The following is a 20,649-nucleotide window of genomic DNA, read 5'->3' as shown; positions in this document are numbered from 1 at the left end:
ATGCCAGGCGTGTGAAGCACGCCTCTCGGTGAGCACCAGCCATGCCGTAGGGTTATTTGCTGAGGAATCAGGAGGTGTGCGGGGAGCCATGCTGGTTACGGGCACGGCGTCAAACATTCAGGACAGAGCACTTGTCCTTGTTTAACTTGTGTTTATGATTCCTGTCCACCCCCCGCCCCCAGCACTGTGAGCCACTTAGGCTCTGTCATTGTTGCTTCCTGAGGAGCTCAGGAGAAGGGCCCTTGGGGTTCGAGAGGTGTCGTAGAGGGTGCGCTCAAGGCCTGGTGTACCCTTGTGAATAAAGGTCCTTGCCGGACCTGTTTTCTCATCTGTAATTGGGGCTGGATTTGAGATAAAAGTCAAGGATGTGACGAAAGTGTGTGGAGAAGTCTCTGGAAGTGCATGGCTGGCCCTTTGACAACTCTGGGGTGGAGATTCTGGAGGGGCAGCACTGATGGGCTCCTGAGAGCCCACAGGATCCCAGACCCCTTCCTGCAGAAGCTTCCCCAGGCAGAAGCGGACTCTCCTGGGGAGGGTCTTCCCCAGTCTGGTGTCCGTGCAGGTGGCTCGTGATCCCAGCGAGAGCACTTGGTCCTGGACCCAAGAGGCCCAGGAATGGATACTTCATTCCTCCCCCAGTGAGGAGGGACCCCTGGAGGAGGAGAGAGGAGAGGCTGAGGGTAGCTCAGGTGGGGAGGTGCAGCCGGGGTCCCTCGGCCCGGTGTGTCCTTGGCTTTGGGAGAGAGCTGCTTGCTCTCTGCAGCGGCCACAGCCTCCCCTCCATCGTGGTTGATAATTCAGTCTCTCACCCATAAGAAATGAGGGTGTGATGGGAGTGCGGGTTTGTTGAGTGGTGTTTTATGTTTTCCATTCCTCAGGCCGAGGGGAGCAGGACCTGGGGCTGGGTGGGGTCCAGGGCTGGGGCTTTCCATGCAACCCTGCCCCCGCCCCCTCCCTCTATTGCCCTTTCGGGACAGGATTGTCCCTTCTGCATCTCTCCTGGTCTTCAGAACTTTGTGATCAGACGCTCAGACAAGAGGGCAGGCTGGTGAAGCTGGAGAATTTGTCTTTCGTGTGTATTCCTGTCTGTTTGTGCCTTGGCCCAGAAATAATGCTGTCTATTAGCAAAACTCTGCTGGCCCAGGAGCTCCGAGGCAGGGATGGACTTATACCTCTTTGTGTCCTCCGGTGTTTGGCAAACCTCTGTAGCACTTGGCAAAACACCAGGCCTCTCTTTAGGTCTTGTGAGTATTAACCTGCTAATTCTCATAGGGACCCTATCCTGACCCTCTGAGGTAAGTACCATCATTATCCTCCTTTTGCAGATGAGGGAACTGAAGTCTGAGAGCTAGGGTTCTAGCCCAGATGGTCTGGACTTCGAGTCCAGTCTCCTGCAAATGCAGGGCAGTGACAGTGGATAGTGAGGGCCTTAGCTGACCAGGAGAGAGCCAGGGAGGCAGCTTCGAGGCCCACCCTGCCCCCAGTCCTGAGGCCACACTGTAGGAGCTGTGGGCCTGTCAGGACTGAACAGTGTCCCCAGAGTCAACTGGGCATCTGCCCTCAAACTGTCCAGTCTGAGTACTGGTGACTCTTGATCTCTGACCCTGTGGTTGGGGTAACTGGAATCAGGTTCTGCCCTTGGTCACAGGGTCTTGGTGGCCGAGGCAGGGATATGAAATGTGCCACCAGCTCTGTGGGAGCCCTGGGCAGGTAGGGCACAGTGACCATCTACTGGCTGAAAACGCAGGAACCCAAGGGGTTAGCTGGGAACTCCTGAGGCCTCAGGTCAAATGCAGTCTGGAATGGAGGGAGGTGGGGAGAGGGGCTGTAGCTGGGGACACTCATCTTATCATCAAGAGGCCTGGCCCACTGGCCATGTGACCTGGGCCTTTCCTCTCAAGGCCTCAGTTTCCTCATCTGTAAAATGACAGAATTGGAGCAGACGACCCCTTTGGTCCTGCCATTCCTAGCATTGGGATCCCATGATTTCTGTCATCCACTCAGCAGGTGGGGAGTATCAGCCCTGAGCTAGGCTGAGGATGGGGTGGGGTCCTAGCCACCTGGTCCGGCCAATTGAGGGGGCACAGAAGCACAGCCCGGTCATCCCCACATCCTGGTGGGGCCGCGACCGTCCTCCGGGTGGGAGGGGATTAGATGGTGGAGAGCCCATGGGGACAGCAGTGGGTTTCTCTGTACCTGTGTCTGTCTCTGAGGTGTCCAAGGCAGAGGGATGGACGTGGGGACCCCTGGAGTTCCCAGGGGAGCAAGGCCCGGCGCTGCCCCAGCCCTACTTGGGCCCCCGCACAATAGACATGGGAGGCCCAAGCTGTGGCCCATGGGGCTAGGCTGGGGTGCGGCCACTTCTGCCCCTGGGGAATCACCTCTGCAAGTGATGCCCATGGGAGGCCCGCTAGCAGGGAGGCAGGGGTGTATGTGGCAGGGGATGGGGGGCGTGGCTTGCGAGGGTTAATGTCTCTGTCCTGGTCTCCAGGGAGGAAGTCGCAGGCCTTGATGCGGGCAGGGGCTGTGGCCTCAGGACCGGAAGCCAGCCTTCTCTAGCATTCTGCCCATCCTCTCCCTGCCTCCACTCTGCATCCTCCAGCCCCCTCCTCTCCCCTCCCTGCTTTCCTGTCACCCTGATGCCGCTCTTAAATCCGTCAGGCTGAAAGTGGTGCGCAGGCTTGGAGCTGGAGTAACTGAGTTCAGATTCAGCACTTTGTGGTTCTGGGACGTTGCTGGGCTTTCCTGTGGGGAACCATGGGGATAATTACTCACCTCATAGCCCCCTTGTGAGAATTCGGTGAGTTATTATGCATAAAGAGCTTAGAACAATGCCTAGCACAGAGCAGGTGCTCACTAGAAGTGATTAGGATCGTCTGATTGTTACCCTGGCCCAGGCTAGGAAGAGCCTCCTCCTCCAGAAAGCCTTCTTGGCCTGCTCTGGCCTAAGGTCCTCTGTTGCCCATCTCAGAACCCCCCCGCCCCCCATTCTGACAATTTAGCACAATGATAATGTGGATTAGTCACCTACTCAGTGCCAAGTGTTTTCCGTGCCTCATCTCATATAAGCCTCTGTGGGGCAGGATTATGATCCCCTTTGTACTGAAAGGACACTGAAGCCTCAGGCAGCCAAGGAGCTTGCACAGGGCCCAGGGCCTACGGGGTGAGGATGGGAGACCGGAACCCTACGGCCACGGTGCCCTGGGGTGGGATGATGGTGACTTCTGGTGTCTGGGGCCACTGGAAGCCATCGAGGGGGCACCGGGTGGCCTGGGTCCCGAACCCTGAGGGATCCGTAGCCAGGCTCTCATGTTTTCTGGGCTTCAGTTTTCCCATCTGTATCCTGTGCCGGGGGCAGCGTCCCCTGGCTGGAGTGGCTGTCCATGGGTGAGCTGCCCTCACTGTCATAGCTCTTGTTCTGGAGATTCCCAGCCTGGGCGAGGGCCAGCCGCTGGCGTGATTAGTCCAGGCCAGGCTGGGGGACGTCAGGCAGGCTCCGCAGCCACAGGGAGACCCCCTGGCTGACTGCCTTCTGAGGGCGATCAGGACGTGCGGGCCTGTCCTGGCTGTCCTGGGGCGTCAGGGCGCACGGTCTGGCAGTAGGGTGGCGAGGGTAGTGGACCCTCCCCTTCGCTTTTTGGGATCGTCCCCCAGGTGCTTCCATAAGACCATCTCTTGGGTGATAGAGCAAGCGCTGGGCTAGGAGCCAGGAGGCCTAGGTGTGCAGGGAAGGGCTGCGTCACCTCTGTTGGCCCCGGGGAGCCGCTCTGGTTCCCACCACATGGTCTGTAAGGATGGTGGGCCTCACGGATGCCCCACTCTGGCTGTCCTGTTGCAGACCGAGAGCGCATTGGGCAGGACTCGGCATATGAGCAGGAGGGGAAGGTGCAGTTTGTGATTGATGCTGTGTATGCCATGGGCCACGCGCTGCACGCCATGCACCGTGACCTGTGTCCGGGCCGCGTGGGGCTCTGCCCACGCATGGATCCCGTGGACGGCACCCAGCTGCTCAAGTACATCCGCAACGTCAACTTCTCAGGTGGGTGCCCTGGGCCATGCAGCCAGGGGAAGGGCTCCCAGGGTTCTGTGGGGGTAGGAGAGTGGGGGGGGGTGTCTCCTCAGATGTTTCCAGAGGGTGTAACCTCTCAAGATGTTCCACACAGGGGCCTCCCCAGAGGTGTCTCTGCCCTAGGCTCGTGATCCTCCCTGCTTCTTAGTAAAAGCTCAGCCTAGACACTGAGTGCGTAACACTCCCCGGCCCCTACAGGCATCGCCGGGAACCCCGTGACCTTCAATGAGAATGGAGATGCCCCCGGGCGCTACGACATTTACCAGTACCAGTTGCGCAATGGCTCAGCTGAGTACAAGGTCATCGGCTCCTGGACCGACCACCTACACCTCAGAGTAAGTGCCTGGCAAGGGCAGGGAGGGGCCCCAGGAGGGAAGAGCAGGGGGAGGCAGCCACTGTGGAGCCCCGACCAGTCCTGACCCCGGGGTTTGCTGCTGCCAAGTGGGGGCTTCCTTCTGTGCCCCTTTCCAGGCCTCAGAGGGCCCTGAGTGCCACCCCAGCCTGAAGTGGAGGAACAGGACAGCTGGACTTCTGGTGGCTGGATCCCTGTCCTTTCCCTTGGCTTCGGGCCGTCCTGCCTTCCACCTGCTGGCAGAGAAAGACCCCGGAGTGAAATGGCTCAAGGGCTGGACTGGTGTGGGAAAGGGAGATGAGGAGGGGGAGGGCTGCGTTGGGACAAGGAGGACAGTGGCGTAAGGCAGAGGGCGAAGTCAGATGGGGTTTCTGGTGGTGGGTGGAAAGCTGTTTGAGAGCATTTCCTACGGCCATCATACTGCACTAGAAGGTTGTCATTTTTCTTGGTGTTATGGGCGGCTGGGGGTGGGGGTCTTCTGGGTCCTCCTAGATACATTTTCCCGGCTCATGATTGTCCCAGGGATTTGGTGGCTTTCGCCCTCTGGCCTTCAGTGTACCTGGCTGAGAATGGAGCCATGTTTTTGGAGAGAGAGGACTTGTGGTTCATCCCCCAAGGAAATGCCTGTAGACTTGGCCCCTCCCTTGCAGGGTGAAGGGGTGAGACGTGCTCAGGGTGGGCACGGTGTGACAGCCAGATGGACCAGAGAGGCGCAGGAAGCCCATGTCTGGCCTCAGCTATCTTTGCACCAGACCCTGGGCAAGTTGCATCATGCCCCTGCTGTCCCCTCTTGTAAGAATCTTCCAGCGATGAGCCCCTTGAGCTCCTCAAAGCACTTTCTGCCTGTGATTCCATTTAGCTCTGACAATCTTCTAAGCCAGAGGAAATATCTCTGGAAACCCAGCCTGAGGGATGTTCCAAAGGCCACACAGCAGGGCGGGGGGCAGAGCCCATTCCTACAGCAATGCTCCTTGGGTTGGTGAATGGAGACAGACAGAACAGGGCAGGTGGGGGCACTTGGCAAAGTGGGACAGTACCCCAAATGGGGGCGTGTCTCATTTGGGTGCAGTGGGAGGAGCAGTGGGGGCCAGTGATTCAGTTCAGCAGCAGCAGCGACAGCAGCTAATCCTTGCTGAGCACCTGCTGTGTACAGCTCCTGTTGTAAACCCGCGACCCGGCTGTGCGGATGGCAGCCCCGTGAGGCGGGTACTATTTTTATCCTATTCCACAGATGTGGTAAGTGAAGGCAGGGCCGCGGTGTGGGGGGTCCGTGGACTCGTCCCGGATGATACAGGGCCCCTCCACCAGCATGGAGTTGGGGCCGGGGTTGGGGGGGAAAGGCTAGGGGGAAGGGGACCTCAACCGTCTCATCTTCCCCACTTTGTCCAGTGCTCAGTTTGGTCTGTGCTGTGGGGAAAGGAAAAGGAGCAAAAGACTTCACCCTGCCTGCCACTGTCTTCCCCCCCAGGGTCTGAAAGTGAGGCGGCCTCTCGTGGCCAGTGCCCGGACCTCACTTCTTCTGTGACAGAGTCCGCAGAGATTCCCTGCCCCCCCCCCCCCGCCCGTGTGCCAGCTCCGTGCTGGGGGCTGGCTGTGCCGCAGGGAACAGACGCAAAGCCCGTGGCACTGACGTTCTGGGGAGATTTAAGAATTTCATTATGACTCCCAGATGGAAGCCACAATAAGTAACAAAGGGCAAAGTGGCCTCATATTTGCTATCATTGGATCGGGGGTGGGGGGGGAAACAAAGGCTCCGAGAGGTTGAGGTGTTTGCTGCCGGGCTCATGACTGGCTAGCAATACACCTGTGGTCCCAGGATTCCCCGCGTTCATTGCTCTTTCCACCGGAGCCAGAGTTTTTTGGCACAGCCACTGTTGCCCTGTGTCCCCCTGCGGTCTCACAGCTCCAGTGCACAGGGGTTGTCCTGCCTCATTGTTCCTGCGGGACGGTGGCACCGGGTTGTTGCTGTGCTCTTGGGCTTTTAGGACCACGTGGCCCTGTCATGCCCGGAGCCACAGGACAAGCTGCTCCCCTGAGGTTTCCTTCTCACCTCCCATGAGGCCGTCTTTGGACACCCCCCCGCCCCCACCTTTTCCTCAACTCTGAAACCCTCCCTTCGCCCAACCAACCAGTTAATCTTTCCCTGGGAGCGAGTACCCAGCCCAAAGGAGCACCTATCTGGCCAGGAGTGCTGCTCTCCAAGTGTGAACTCTTCCTAAGGGCCACTTTATTTGGGATAGAGGCATTGTTGTTGTTTTTTTAATTTTTTAGAGAAAAAGAGAGTGCAAGTGGGCGAGAGGGGCAGAGGGAGAGAGAGAAAGAGACAGATAATCTTAAGCAGGCCCCACGCTTAGCACGGAGCCCGACGCGGGGCACGATCCCACAACCCTGGGATCTCCTTGATCCCACAACCCTGGGAGCCCCTCCATCATGACCTGAGCTGAAATCAAGTATTGGATGCTCAACTGTCTTAGCCACCCAGGCACCCCTGGAACAGATGCTTTGAATATGGCTCCCAAGTGTAGTCAGACTCCCTCTGCTCAGAGCCTAGAGTTCTTCTGGGCCTCTCCCCTACTTTCCAGACTTTTGTAACCCTGAATTCAGTAGGGTGTGCCAACACGCCTGTGGCTCCTTTGCTCACAGCAATTGTGTCTTCGGGGACATATGACAGTGACTTGCACGAATTTAGAGCAAGATGTAAAGAAACGCTAACCCCTGGGCACATATTACGTATCCTCTGCGAAAACTTCTGTTCTTTGCTCTCTGCTGAACTCAGCTTCCTGAGCCGCCTGGAGGAGGCCCCTTGGGCTAAGCCATGAGGCAGCGCATCTCTCAGCATGCACATAAGTCACCTGCGGGGTCTGGCTAAAACTCAGATCCTAAGACAGTAGGTCTGGGGTGGGCCAAAATGTCACATTTCCAGCAAGCTCCTGGGTGATGCTGCTGCTGCTGGTCTGGGGACCAGCAAGGGCATAAGGGGCTGGGGTTCAGAACTCTTGAGCTCTCTCTGCTTCCCTGGGTGACTCTAGGTTGTCACTGCTGTTCTCTGGGCTCCGTGTCTCCATACGGTCCTTGAGAGTTTAGGATCCCCCATAGGTCAGCTATGTCTGAATCACGCTGGGGGGGGGGGTACTTATTTAAACCGAGCTGTTGGATCCGGCAGGTCCTGGTGGGGCTGGGCGGCTGCATTTTCCCCATTTAACTGGGTGATTGAGGCGTGGGGCCAGTGGGGTGGCCCGGGGCACCGGGCGGCATATCCTGAGGCCGGCTCCCCTGTGCTGTCGTTGGCAGATAGAGCGGATGCAGTGGCCGGGGAGTGGGCAGCAGCTGCCCCGCTCCATCTGCAGCCTGCCCTGCCAGCCGGGCGAGCGGAAGAAGACCGTGAAGGGCATGCCCTGCTGCTGGCACTGTGAGCCCTGCACGGGGTACCAGTACCAGGTGGATCGCTACACCTGTAAGACCTGTCCGTATGACATGCGGCCCACAGAGAACCGCACGGGCTGCCGACCCATCCCCATCATCAAGCTCGAGTGGGACTCGCCCTGGGCCGTGCTGCCCCTTTTCCTGGCCGTGGTGGGCATCGCCGCCACGCTCTTTGTGGTGGTCACCTTCGTGCGCTACAACGACACGCCCATCGTCAAGGCCTCGGGCCGCGAGCTGAGCTACGTGCTGCTGGCTGGCATCTTCCTGTGCTACGCCACCACCTTCCTCATGATTGCCGAGCCTGACCTGGGGACCTGCTCTCTGCGCCGAATCTTCCTGGGGCTGGGCATGAGCATCAGCTACGCGGCCCTGCTCACCAAGACCAACCGCATCTACCGCATCTTCGAGCAGGGCAAGCGGTCGGTCAGCGCCCCGCGCTTCATCAGCCCGGCCTCGCAGCTGGCCATCACCTTCAGCCTCATCTCGCTGCAGCTGCTTGGCATCTGCGTGTGGTTTGTGGTGGACCCCTCCCACTCGGTGGTGGACTTCCAGGACCAGCGGACGCTCGACCCCCGCTTCGCCAGGGGCGTGCTCAAGTGCGACATCTCGGACCTGTCGCTCATCTGCCTGCTGGGCTACAGCATGCTGCTCATGGTCACGTGCACCGTGTACGCCATCAAGACACGCGGTGTCCCGGAGACCTTCAACGAGGCCAAGCCCATTGGCTTCACCATGTACACCACCTGCATCGTCTGGCTCGCCTTCATCCCCATCTTCTTTGGCACCTCGCAGTCGGCAGACAAGGTGAGTGGCGGAGCCCCCCGGGGGTGGGGGGTGCGGGCGGGTGAGAGGCCGTGAGCCCGGAGGCAGCCTCCGGGGGCTCCCCGGCCTCTCACCCTGCTCTGGAGATGCCTTCTTCCACTCCCCGCTGCCTTCTCTGTCTCCAGTCTGTTCTCCAGCCTCCAGGTTGTCTCTCCTGTCTCCCACCCTTTGTCTTCTCCTGCTTCGCCTTCCCTCCTATCTCCTCTCCCTCCTGTCTTCCGCAGCTCTTTCCCTCTTTCCTCTCTCCCTCCCATCACCTCCCTCTCTCCTCTCTGTCAGCCCTGGACGCTGACCCTCTGTCAGCCTCCATTCTCTTCGAGACTCTCCCTCACCCCTGTCTCTACCCAGCCCCATCTTCCCTGCCTTCCACTCCTCTCTTCCTCCTCCTCTGTCTGCCCCTCTCTCTGCCTTCACGGGATCCCCACGGATCCCTAGGTGAGGCAGGGAGGGATCAGGCACTCACTCCTTCTTTCCTGGTCCCCAAGCCTCCGATGCCCCGGGAGCCGGGGATGTCATCCCCTCCAACATCCAGAGCTGCAGAGAGGTTGTGTCCTGCTGGCTCTGTCATGCCATCCTGTGGGCCTGGACTCACCCCAGGGCCCTGTGTACTCTGCCCACAACCCGGCCCCAGCACTGCCTGGCTTCTGTGGGGTTTTATCTTAAAGGATTGGGAGTCCCGGAAGCCAGAGGCCAGAGACAGGGGGGATTGTGGGGACCGAGGACCCCAGCTCCTGGTCCGAGCTCCATGTCTGGGATCCTGGGCAAGCCAGCTGGCCTCTCTGCCTCAGTTTCTTCATCAGTAGATTGGGGCCATGATCCTTCTCTTGCGGTCCTTAAGGTGTTGTAAGTCACAGGGCATGATGGGTGCGAAGGCAGTTTACCCACTTTGGGGGGGCGGGGAGGCTGGGGCTGAGGAACCCGGAGGAGGGTGACGGGGACAGGGTCAGAAAGATGACAGGGCGGATGGCGGAGGACCCGGAGGCTGTGGGAAGGATGCTGGCTTCTACCATCAGCGAGAAGGGAGCCACAGTGGGGTTCTGAGTGGTGAGGAATGGAACATAGTCCAGATTTAGAAGGATCCCTCCTGCTGCTGGGCGGAGCCCTGAGGAAGGTGAGCCAGGAACGGGGCCAACGTGGGGGTAACTGCAGTGATCTCAACAAGGGGCTGCTGGCAGCAGGGGTGATGGGAAGCGGGGGGCTCCCGCAGGTGGAGCTGGCTGGATTTTGGATGGACTGCATGTGGGGCAAGAAGTGCAGAGGAGAATCAAGGATGGCTCTGTAGTTTTCGGTGTGCGGATCATCGGAAGGAAGGGATGTCCGGCCCTAAGGTGGGGAATCTGACGGCAGAGGAGCCTGCTTGGGGGCAGATATCGGGCAGTCCTTTGGATGTGCTAAGTTTGGGATGCCTGTTAGAGGGCCAAGTGCCGCCGTTGAGCCAAAAGTTGAATATGCTACAAGTCCGGGGTTCGGGGCTGAGGGCCGGGCTGGAGATGTAGCCGGGGGAGTCGTCAGCCCATGGATGGCGTTTGAAGCCATGAGCCCGCCCAGGTGTGAACTCCTAGGGATGCTTGGCTTTCGGTGAGGCTGCTGCGAAAGCTGCCATGGATGGGGTGCTTGTCATGTGCCAAACACTCTGCCTAATGGCCAGCAGGCTCCACAGCAGCAGGCTAGGGTAGATGTCACCATCCCAATTTACAGATGAGGACGCAGAGGCACAGAGACGTGAAGTGATTTGTCTGAGATCACACAGCCAGTACGTGGCATGGCTGAACTTGACCCTGCTCCGCCTAACTCAGGAGCCCAGTCCACGCTGCCCCCTGCAGCCCCGGACACATCCCTGCCCTGGGGCTTCTTTGGCACGTACCACTTCTCCTCCAACAGTTCCTCGAGGGCAGGAGCTGTGCCCTCCATTCTGAAACCCGTGGCCTGGCCCAGGGAGGCCTGTGGCCTGTCTTCCAATGGCGGCTTGTGGGCTGAGGGGTCCTGAGAAGCAGACGTCAGTGCCCTGAGGTCAGAGCCCTCCGTTTTGGCTCCCTGCACTCTGACCTGAGTCAAAGCGGCCACTGGGCCCAGCTCACGCTGTGAGCCAGGTCTCCAGCCCCCCACTGGCCTGCGGGGTGCAGGTGCAGACAGAAGCCCCTTGCCCCGCAGCGCCCAAGGGGCCTCCAGAGCCAGCAGGGGAAGCCACGCCCCAGTCCAGGAAGCTGGCGGCTTGAGAAATGACCTTCAGCATTACCAGGAGGCTCCTTCCCTTGCCTCCTCAGGGAGTAACGGTACAGGGCTGGAAGGCAGACAACACGGTGGGTGAGCCCCTTACTCTGACTTCCCGTAGGTTCCTCTGGCTGCTTGCCAGCACAGTGCTCCCCCGTGGGGTCCACACCCTCCCGGGGTGTCAGACCCTCCAGCGGCCGAGGCCCAGCCCCCTCTCTCAGCTCCCACATCTCTCTAGGCCACCCTGCCTGCCTCTCTTTTTTCCCTCTTTAGGAGGCTCCCCTCAGTATTGATTATGAAAAGGAGCCTCTGAAATGATCTTTTCTGAGGCCCAGAGAGGGGCAGGGACTTACTTGCCTGGGGTCACACAGCAGGCTGGCCTCACACCAACTTGTGGCCTAAGACCCTGCTCTGCACCTGAGGGGTGGGACAGGGGACACGACCCTCCCCTCTGGGCTTCTGAATGAGGAAGGGGAGGGGAGCTCTGAAGTCCCTGCGGGTTCAGACCGCCAGACCTCCTAGAGGCATAGGCAGTCCTGGGGCTGTATCTGTGCTGTATTTTGTCAGCACTACAAGGTGCCCCAGTGGAAGCTGTAGGCCTGGCTGCTGTGTGTGTGTGTGTGTGTGTGTACGTGCCCAGGCAGGGGTCTGAGTCAGGCATGAGCATACAGGGGTGAGTTCAGGTGTGTGTGCGTGTGAATGCAGAGATGCGTGTGTGTATGGGTGTGTACGTTTGCGGGCACGGGCGTGTGCCCAGGTGCGTGTGCACACACGCCTGCAGGTGCCCAGCAGGTGCCCGTTTCCCCCCGCGTGCAGGTGCGGGCGCAGAGTGAAGCTGTCAGTGCTGCTCCGATGAGCAGGCGGACGGATTTCCCAGCATTAGCCCGGATTTCCAGGGGTTATCACTGCAGCCGTGTGGCATGACTGAGCCGTCTGGAGTGTGCTTTCTCTACAGCGTGGGGTTACTGCTCAGTCAGCCTTGGGCGGGACCTGGCCCCAGGGGCTGGCCAAGTTGTGGGGAAGTTCATCGATCTGGCTTGAACAGATCCTGGGGATCTCAGTAGCCACTAGGGTCGGCCTGGGCAGAAGCACGGAGCAGGTAGAACTCCTCAGTGCCCTCAGCAGGGCCCCCTGTACCGTTTGCCCCCCAGGCCTAGCACAGAAACAGGAAAATGCATCGTCGACCTCCAGGCAGCTCCTTTCTGTGTCCTTTGCCCCACCCCCGGGGTGATCTCTGTCCACACCCATCAAACCCAGCCTGCGCTCTGGGGAGCGGTCACTTGTGAGGCTAAGGCAGGACTTCTTGCAGAGGACAGGGTGTGGCAAGGGCCTGACCGGAGAGGGGAGCAGTTCAGGTACCTCTGTCTGGGAGATGGGCGAGTGGGAGAAGAAAGCACATCCCGGAGGTTGCCTCTCACCCCATCTGCCTTTGAGAGCTGCATCTGTGCCTGGGCCCCTGCCCTCTGGGGGTGCCTGCTGGGTTCTAGAGGTTCTAGAGGACCACTGCTTCTTTGAGAGAATCAGCATGCTACGTGTACCTTCACACAGGAGGCCCCAGAATGGTGCCTGATCTGGGGGTGGGGTGGGCATTCCAGACCCTGGGGCAAGGAAAGGGACTGGGGGCGTGCAGCCCCACTTCTGCTTACACAGAGAGGGCCACTCCCAGCCTGCATGGCCAGAAGAGCCCCCAGGGCCCAGGCTGGGAGGGTGGGCCCCCAGCAGATGGGAGCAGCTTTGCTTAGCTTTGATCTGTTTACACTGCATCTTGTATTTTGTTTGCAGAAAGGCTCCTAGGCTGAAAAGCAAAATAGAAAATAGAACACCAAGGATTGTGCTCTTCCCCCCCACAAACCCCCTCCCTCCGCCTGCTCAGGGCTGGCTCCATGGTTTTCAGGGCTCTGTGAAAAAAGAAGGGGAAAGCCCCTTGTTCAAAAATGATTCAGCATTCAAGATGGTGGCAGTAGGGCATGAAACCAAGTGTGTATACCCACGGAGCTGACTCTGCCTGGGATACTGGAGGGGCCTAGCATCCCATAGTGGGTCAGGGCAGAATGCAGTCTGGCCCCCAGGCCTCTGGTCCCCAACACAGGGCTGTGTCCACTGCAGGGCTCAGAGAGGGGCTTCTGTCCCTGGTCCCACCAACTCCATGTGGGCCCAACTGCACCCTCCTAACCCCACCCAACAAGGCGGAGCAGAGGGTGTATCTGACTTGGAAACATGACCCTTATACCCAAGAACCCCCAGTGTGAGAGGCAAGACCGCCCTTGCCCTCAGGGAGCCCCCAATCTAATGAGGGAGACATAGCCTCATCCAGTCCAATGGTGAAGATGTTGATTAGCCCAGACCTTCATTGCTGTCTCCAGTGGTGTGGAGCCTGTCCCCTTCCCCCCCCCCCACCCCCCCGCCCCAGCCACCAGGCCACCTCAGCAGGTAGAAGAGGTAGCCAGCACCCTCCTACTGGCTAGTCATGCTTGGAGGTAACGCTGTCACCAGAGGGTGGGAATGTAAGGGTGGGGGTGGGGTAGAGTGGGGATGACTGTGTCCAGAGGGGTGTGTGCTCCCTGGGGACTAGGCTCTTATTCCCCTGGGCCTGTGACATTTCCTGAACGGTGACAATGAAACAGCTTCTCCACACTCCCGTCCTCCTTCCCCACGCTTCTGTGCAAGATCATGCAGCTTCGGTCTGTGTTTGGGTGGCCCCGTGGGTTGGGAGAGGTAAGTGCTCTCATCCCATGGCACTGATGAGAAAACTGAGGGCCAGAGAGGGGTTGAGACTTCCTCAGGGTCACACCCCTCCCTGCTTTCAGACCCTAGAGCTTCTCCAGCCTCTCTCCCTAGGGGAGCTGGAACAATAGCCTTCAGACCTAGATCATGAGGCATTTCTGGAGAAGGGCAGGAGATGGGGTGGGATATGAGAATGGGTGTCATGGGGGGGGGGTCGGATAAAGCCGGGGGTCAGGGAGAGCTTCCTCGAGGAGGTGGCACATCAGCCAGGCCCTAGGGGAGGGGATCCAGGCCTAGAAACAGCCGATTTAGGGGGCAGAACATTTCCTGCCTTCCCTATGCCCAGACCTGGGGCCACAGCCTCGGCCTCCACTGGCCCCACCCAGGCTGAGGGGGCGGCTAGAGGGACACCTGAGGCTTGGAGGACTGGGAAGGAAGGAGGAGGCAGGGAGGGGACCCCAGGCGGGGGCGGTGGGAATTGTCAGGCCCTGCCTGGAAGGCCCCACTATTGAAGAATGGATTAGCCGACACCCAGATTAATGGACTTTCATTTTGCTAAACATCTGTCACCGTTAGTGCTGGCGAGTGAGCGTGAAATGAGCTTTGACCAATGCTGCCATCGCCATATCTTGCCAGGCGCTGTGGCTCCCGTGCCAGTGCTCTGCACAGGGTGGCGTGGGGGGGGGGGGGCGCGTCACTGAATGGACGCTTGGTCAAGGGGCTGTGGCACACCCACTGGGAGTTACTGCACCAACAGATGTTCCTCTCCTTCCCAGCCCCACACAGGGGACTGCTCCTGGGAGGCTCAGCTGTGGTCCCCTGAGGGCCCTACCTCCCTATAGCACGTAGGAGTGGGGAACCCTTCCGTGCACGTAGCACGTGCCAGGCATTGTTCCACGTCCATTCACCGTTTGTCAAGTCATTTCACCCTTACAGCCACCCTATGAAGTAAGTGCTATCATATCATGCCAGTGTTATACGTGAGGAAACTGAGGCACAAGGTGGGACTTGTCCAAGGTCACATAGCTAGAAGTGGTAAAGCCAGGATTTGGTCTGGTCTAAAGTCCTGGCTCTATACCTTGACTCCCTTTTGCCCAAAGTCAGTGGGACACAGGGCTCCCGGGGTCTGTCCTCTGTGTGTCTGTCTCTGGGGTCAGGGCCCCTGAGGCGCCAGGCGGAGCCTTCTCTGACGCCGTCCCCCTGGCCCCCCTCCAGCTGTACATCCAGACAACGACGCTGACCGTCTCGGTGAGTCTGAGCGCCTCGGTGTCCCTGGGGATGCTCTACATGCCCAAGGTCTACATCATCCTCTTCCACCCGGAGCAGAATGTGCCCAAGCGCAAGCGTAGCCTCAAAGCCGTCGTCACCGCCGCCACCATGTCCAACAAGTTCACGCAGAAGGGCAGCTTCCGGCCCAATGGTGAGGCCAAGTCTGAGCTCTGCGAGAACCTGGAGACCCCAGGTGAGTGCCCAGCCCTGCTCCTTTCCCTCTGGGCCCGCCCAGGCCAGTCTCCTCCGTCAACAAGGCCCGCCCCCCCCCCCCCCCCGGACCCAGGCCATGCCCCTCCCAGAGCTGGGTCCTCAGTGGGTACTGGGAGAGCCCTGAAGCCACAGGTGAGTGGGAACTCCGGGAGAACCCTGATGCACCAGGTTAGTGCCCCTCTGCCCCGCCCCATCCTAGTAACCAGGAGAGAACCTCAAGGTCCCCCCCACCACCTAGCCCTGGCTACCCCCTTCCAGGGATATCTGCCCACCTGTGGTGAGGCCATGGGGGAATGTGGTTCATGCAGAACGATGGGGGACTCTGGGATTTCTCTGGTCAAGGGGTTGTCTCGAGGGCCCTTGCCTTCTGGCCCTTAAGTAACCTGGGCACAGAGGCTCTGGTGCCACCTTCTGTGTGGCCACCTTCTACCAGGGCCCTGAGGGTGTGGGGCCTCAGGATGTGGGTCCCCAGGATGGGTAAGGGAAGGAGTGAGTTGGACAGAGGGCCTTCAGAGGCCTCAGTTCCCAGGTAGCAGGGTGTTCCCAAGGGATTGTCCAAGGAGACCTCAGCAGTAGAGGGGGATGGGGAGAGAGAAGGACACAGGGACCTTGGCATCTAAGGGGCAGGCCCAAGGTCTCGGCCTGGGCAGGAATGTACATGGGAGGGAGCAAGGCCACCATCTTTGCCAACTTTTCTGGTCCCCCTGCAGCCAGCCCTCTGTGAGAAGAGATTGAGAGGAGAGAGAGGCAGAGCATGTGAGGGACAGGTTAGACCTTGGGGGCACCTGTAATAGTGGTGACCATTTCCTAAACCCTGATTGTGTATCACACCTACCATGTACCAGTTTTCGTCTTCACAGCAGCCTTGAAAGGCAGGTATTTTTATCATCTGTGTAAACCAGAAGAGTAAAGGGAGGCTCAGAAAGATTAGGGACTCACCCAAGTCACGCAGCCAGCAGGCGCCCGGCCTGGACTTGACCTCCACGGTAGTATCACTGCTCCCTTCTCAGAAGGACGGAGGCCTCTGCCCTGGGAGGTGAGCCGTGGGGTCTCCCACCTGTGGGGTGAGAGATAGAGGGGTTGCTATGGTCACCCTGCCCCCCTGAGATGCTGGCTCCCTCCCCGGACATCCTGCAAGTGCCCAAATAGTTTAAATGGCAGCATCTCCTGCCTCCCCTGCTCTCTGAGAGTCCTGGGGGGCTCCCGTTGGTGGGGAAGGAGGAGCAGAGCCCCCCCCGCCCAGGAGACTTTCAGTCCCAGAGGACCTGGGAGTTAACACTCAGCTTCTTGCCTCTAGTCCTGGGGCAGAGGCCCCAAATGGACATCGGCCATGGCAGCAGGAGGGATATGGGCTAGACTCCAGGAGGGTCTGGAGCACAGGCTCCGGAGAGGAGGCCCTTTGTCATCCGCAAGTAGGTCAGGAGAAATAGGAGACCTGGCCTCCCTGGTGTGTTTTGGCCGGGGCAGCGCCTCTCACAGGCTCCCCACCTGTGGCTCCGGGTGAAGCATCCTCCCTTCCTTTCTGGGCACGGCTTCCGCCTGTTGAGTGACTGCCACCTGTGGAAAGAAGGAGAGTCCCTTCCTACATCCAAACAGGACTTTTTACTCCCAAAGCCCTCTCCCCTGTTCCGTGATCTCGACAGGAGGCCCGTGAGGCCTGGGTAGGGCTAGAGGTTTGATTCGCAGCCGAGGCCCAGAGAGGGTGAGGGATTCTCCTGAGGTCACACAGCAAGGTGGTGGCTGGCTGGCCCACACAGTGTCTTTCCCTTGACCCTGACTTCACATGGCCTCCCTATCTCTGGGTCTCCATTCTCCGGGCAGAGCAGTATACCTGGCTTCTGACACACCCCTTTCACTGACATCCTGAGGACTCTGTGTTGCCCACCTCCAACGCCGTCTTTTGCCAAATGACCTCTGGTTCTTTTCAATCTTGCTCTTCCTCCCAGAGCACCAGCTTCCCTGGGACCTACAGCCCTCCCTTCAGGTGCCACGTGGGCCCTCCACTCTGAGATGGGAAGGGGCACTGTCCTCCTAGAACTCCCCATCTCTGGCCTTTTGTGTCTAGATCTGCAGAAACCCCACGTGCGGCCCCTAGCCAGGCCCTTCCGTCCCGAGCAGGGACCCCCTCACTGCTCCCCACCCCCCACTCCTGACTTCTGTTTTCCTCCTTCCCATGGAGATTTACCCTTCCCGGGTTCCATCCTTCATACCTTACTCTGCTGGGGCAGGAGCAGGTCTGTCAAACGAGCTCCGGCCCCCGGGCTCATCAGAGTGGGGCATTAACCCTCCAGGGACCATGGGCGGCTGACTAGAGCTAACACCCTGACTCCAAAGGAGGGAAGCAGAGTGTGGGACCTTCCCTGACAGTTGTGATAGACATTGTTTCTTCTGACTCTCTTCAGGTTGGTCACATGGGGACAGGGTACAATTACTACCCCTTCCCACCCCACCCCCCACCAGACAAGGAGGGGAGCGGAGGCTTGGCGAGGGGACATACAGTGTTCCCAGCCCCCTGCTTCCTGCAGGGGAAGGGTGAGAGCTGCCGTAGAAGCCACAGGCCAGGGCCCCTTGCCCCCACTGCCCCTTAGCTCGGTGACAGCAGGGGCTGTAGACGTGTTGGGTGGGAGCCAGGTGATTAATTCTGGGGATGCCAGACCGAGGGGGCGTGAGCGGGAAAAGTGGGGAGATGTCACTCCTGTGAAACAGGGACATTTTTCACTCTGTCACTGGCAGGCCACGAATCTTTAAACAAACAACAGAATAAATAATTCAGGGGCCTGATTGCGGGCAGATTGGGCACAGAGACATGGGGCAACAAATGGGGGCTGTCAGCTCATGCTTGCCGTTGCCCAGCTAATTGTTATCTGAGGTGGCAGGGACTGAAAACCAGCAGCAACAGCCTGTCATCGGCAAGGGATGGGTTTGGGGACCTTTGTACACACCCCTCACCCCGTCCCTCCCTTCATGCTGAGGATGCCCCTGGAGTGTCGCTCTCCCCGCCCTGTCCTCATTGCTATAGTTATTTCAGCCCTGTCCCTTTGCAGGGTTTAAAGAGGATTTCCATCCACCCTGTGGCTGAGAGCCAGCCAAGGGTTTGTTATCCCATTTTACAGATGAGGGACTTGAGACTCGAGAGGTTCAAGTTGTTGGAAGGTGCTGAGATCCCCTGTCCTGGGGAGGGCAGGACTGGACCCAAAGTCTCCTGACTCCTGGCCAGAGGGCTTCCCTTTGAGCCTCACAGTTAGCTCCCGGGAGCCCGGGCAGACTCACTGCTCCCATTTTCCAGATGGTGAGACCGAAGCTCCGCTGAAGGACTCTGGGGCCCCTGGCTTGTAGCTGAGGGCCGAATGCGCTTCCAGGTTCTGGAACCCAAGGACTGGATTTTCTATTGGAGACAGCTCTGGTCTTAGAGGGACAGCAGGGCCCAACTGTCCCTCACCTCCCCCACCACCTGCTCCCCTCTCACCCGCCTCGGTGCCCCCACGGCCGCCCTCAGGCGCCCAGTTCCCTACAGTTGGTGGTTTTGCTGCTGCTGCTGCTGGTGCAGTTTTCCTTCACCCCTGAGCCATGGCTGCTGACGGGTTTACAGGTTTGGAAACTCAATTTTATCAGTTCACCCAGGGGGTGATGGAGCCCTGGGGAACTGATTCTCATCGGCCTGGCCTGCAGCTCGTGATTAAGCTGCCGGCTCATTTTCTGACAGTGCTGGGTAGCGGAGGGTGGAGACTGGGGCTGGGGGAGCCCCTCAGGACAAGCAGTTGGGGCAAAAGGGCCACCGCTCTCATGTAACAGGTAGGGAAACTGAGGCCTAGCAGGGTGGGGGAAGAGCTTCTGGAAGTCACAGAGCGGGGATTAGAGGCTCCTGTCCCTAGATCTGTGCACCCTCATACCTCCCTCTCAGCACCTCTGGCCGCATGGCAGGTTCCTTCCCCAAGTATGCCCAGCCAGGCAGGCGCCTCACGGGTGCTGTCCATGGTCCTTCTTCTCTCATGGTCAGCCGGCGCCCTGGAGGCATATGGGTCATTTTAGAAACGAAGGTGGCAAGTCTTGGCACACTGTAAGGTGCTGTGTTCTTACTCTCTTCCTGAAGTCATGGGCCCCGTCACCTGGCCCGGTGGCACCTAAAACTCAAAACTTCCCGGCTACTGCCCAGCCAAGTGATTGTTCATGTTCTGCTTGAATATTTCCACGACCACATAAGGCCATCCTCTCCACTCAGCTCTGGCCGGGAGAAAGTTCTTCCTTTCCTTTCATTCACCTGCCCTCCACCCCGTGTGCCTCCCCACTGATCCTACGGTGCCGTCCTCTGCTCACCCCACCCCCAACGAGTTTGCTTCTTGCCACACTTGATGGACCCTCTGAGAGTTGGACCCAGCAATCTGGCCCGTGTCAGTGGGCTTCCAGCTACACTGGTGTGGTAGATGGGCAGGAATGGGGACCCGGGTTTCTTCCATCTGGCTCCGTTGGCTCCCAGAGGGCTGTGCTGAGGCTAGTTGCCCTCAGTGTCTGTTCTGCCCGTGGAAAGCAGAAGAGAGGAAGTACAGGAGAAACCATCTGTTTTAATCAAATGACATGCAAGTCACACACAGCCCTCACGACCCTCACGTGTCATTCGCAGGAACGCCATCAAGCAGGGAGCTCGGGAAATGTAGTCTTTACTTGGCAGTCATGGGCCCAGGGAAAATGGGGTAGAGAGGATTGGGGGGTACTGTGGGCAGCCCACCGCACTGCTCCCCTCAGTGCCCTCTGCCTCAGGCCAGATGCCTTGGCCATGCACTCCTTTCCCGAGAAGACAGGACCCTGATGGGGTGTCAGGGCAGCTTTATGAACAAGGGCCCCCCGATTGTCTCCCATCCAGCCTCCTCTGGGCACCAGCACACAACTCTCACCCCAAGCGGCAAGGCTGACCTTGATTACTCTCCACTGAGCTGTCCCAGGCCATGGAGGGAGACCCTGGATCTGGACAGGACAGAACCAAGGACCTGGCCAGGGTCCTCATCCCAGTGCCTCATTTTTCACATGAGGGTGGCATTTACCTAGCCTCCTCACTAGGCTGCCGTGAGGTCTGAATCCCGGCCGGGCAGAGGCAGGGGGAGGCTCGTGCTGCCCGGAAAATCTGATGTTGTCACCCAGCTGTGAGTGGTGGGGAGGGCCCCGGGAGTGGCTGAGGGAGGGCCAGAGCCATGGGTATGGATAAGGAGGCCTTGGGGCTGAGGTGAGACAGGGACACCTAGAAATGGGAAGGGTAGCCGGACCAAGGCCCAAGGGGACCTGGAGGCCTTCCACTTCCCTTGGGTGTGGCACGGGGGCCAACTGGTCAGCTCGTCAGTTTCTAGCCTCATGAGCCCCCCCTGCTCCGGTTCCATCATTTATTTCCTCCGCCCCAACTCACCACTCCCGTCCCCTAGGCTGCCAGGCTATGTCTAATGTCTGTTCTTTGCATGTGTTCTTCTAGAACGTGTGCTGTTGACCTGAAAACTTCTGTTGATAATACTTTAAGGCTATACAATTATATTACAAATAAAAACAATTCTCTTCAAGTGTGGTGGAGTCGGGAGGTGGCAGG

At 59.2% G+C, this 20,649-nt stretch overlaps 1 protein-coding gene across 10 annotated transcripts in view; it reads left to right on the top strand.

The window, feature by feature from the left end:
• GRM4 (glutamate metabotropic receptor 4) overlaps positions 1-20,649 on the top strand; it is a 152,925-nt gene that overhangs the window by 94,577 nt on the left and 37,699 nt on the right. For 6 of the 10 annotated variants that reach the window (XM_023253865.2, XM_023253859.2, XM_023253858.2 and 3 more), the window contains 5 exons: positions 3,839-4,039; positions 4,268-4,404; positions 7,713-8,648; positions 14,817-15,063; positions 19,942-20,623. In XM_023253865.2, the coding sequence (XP_023109633.1) occupies positions 3,839-4,039; positions 4,268-4,404; positions 7,713-8,648; positions 14,817-15,063; positions 19,942-20,123 (1,703 nt within the window). In that variant the 3' untranslated portion in view covers positions 20,124-20,623. Of the gene's footprint in view, positions 1-3,838; positions 4,040-4,267; positions 4,405-7,712; positions 8,649-14,816; positions 15,064-18,369; positions 20,624-20,649 lie in introns of those variants that run through there. The other 4 variants (XM_045057410.1, XM_045057411.1, XM_045057409.1 and 1 more) reach the window with 3 other exon arrangements.

Source organism: Felis catus, chromosome B2, assembly GCF_018350175.1.
Source record: "Felis catus isolate Fca126 chromosome B2, F.catus_Fca126_mat1.0, whole genome shotgun sequence".
NCBI lineage: Eukaryota > Metazoa > Chordata > Mammalia > Carnivora > Felidae > Felis > Felis catus.
The sequence above is the reverse complement of the archived record's forward strand: the minus strand, read 5'-3'. Positions and strand labels throughout refer to the sequence as shown.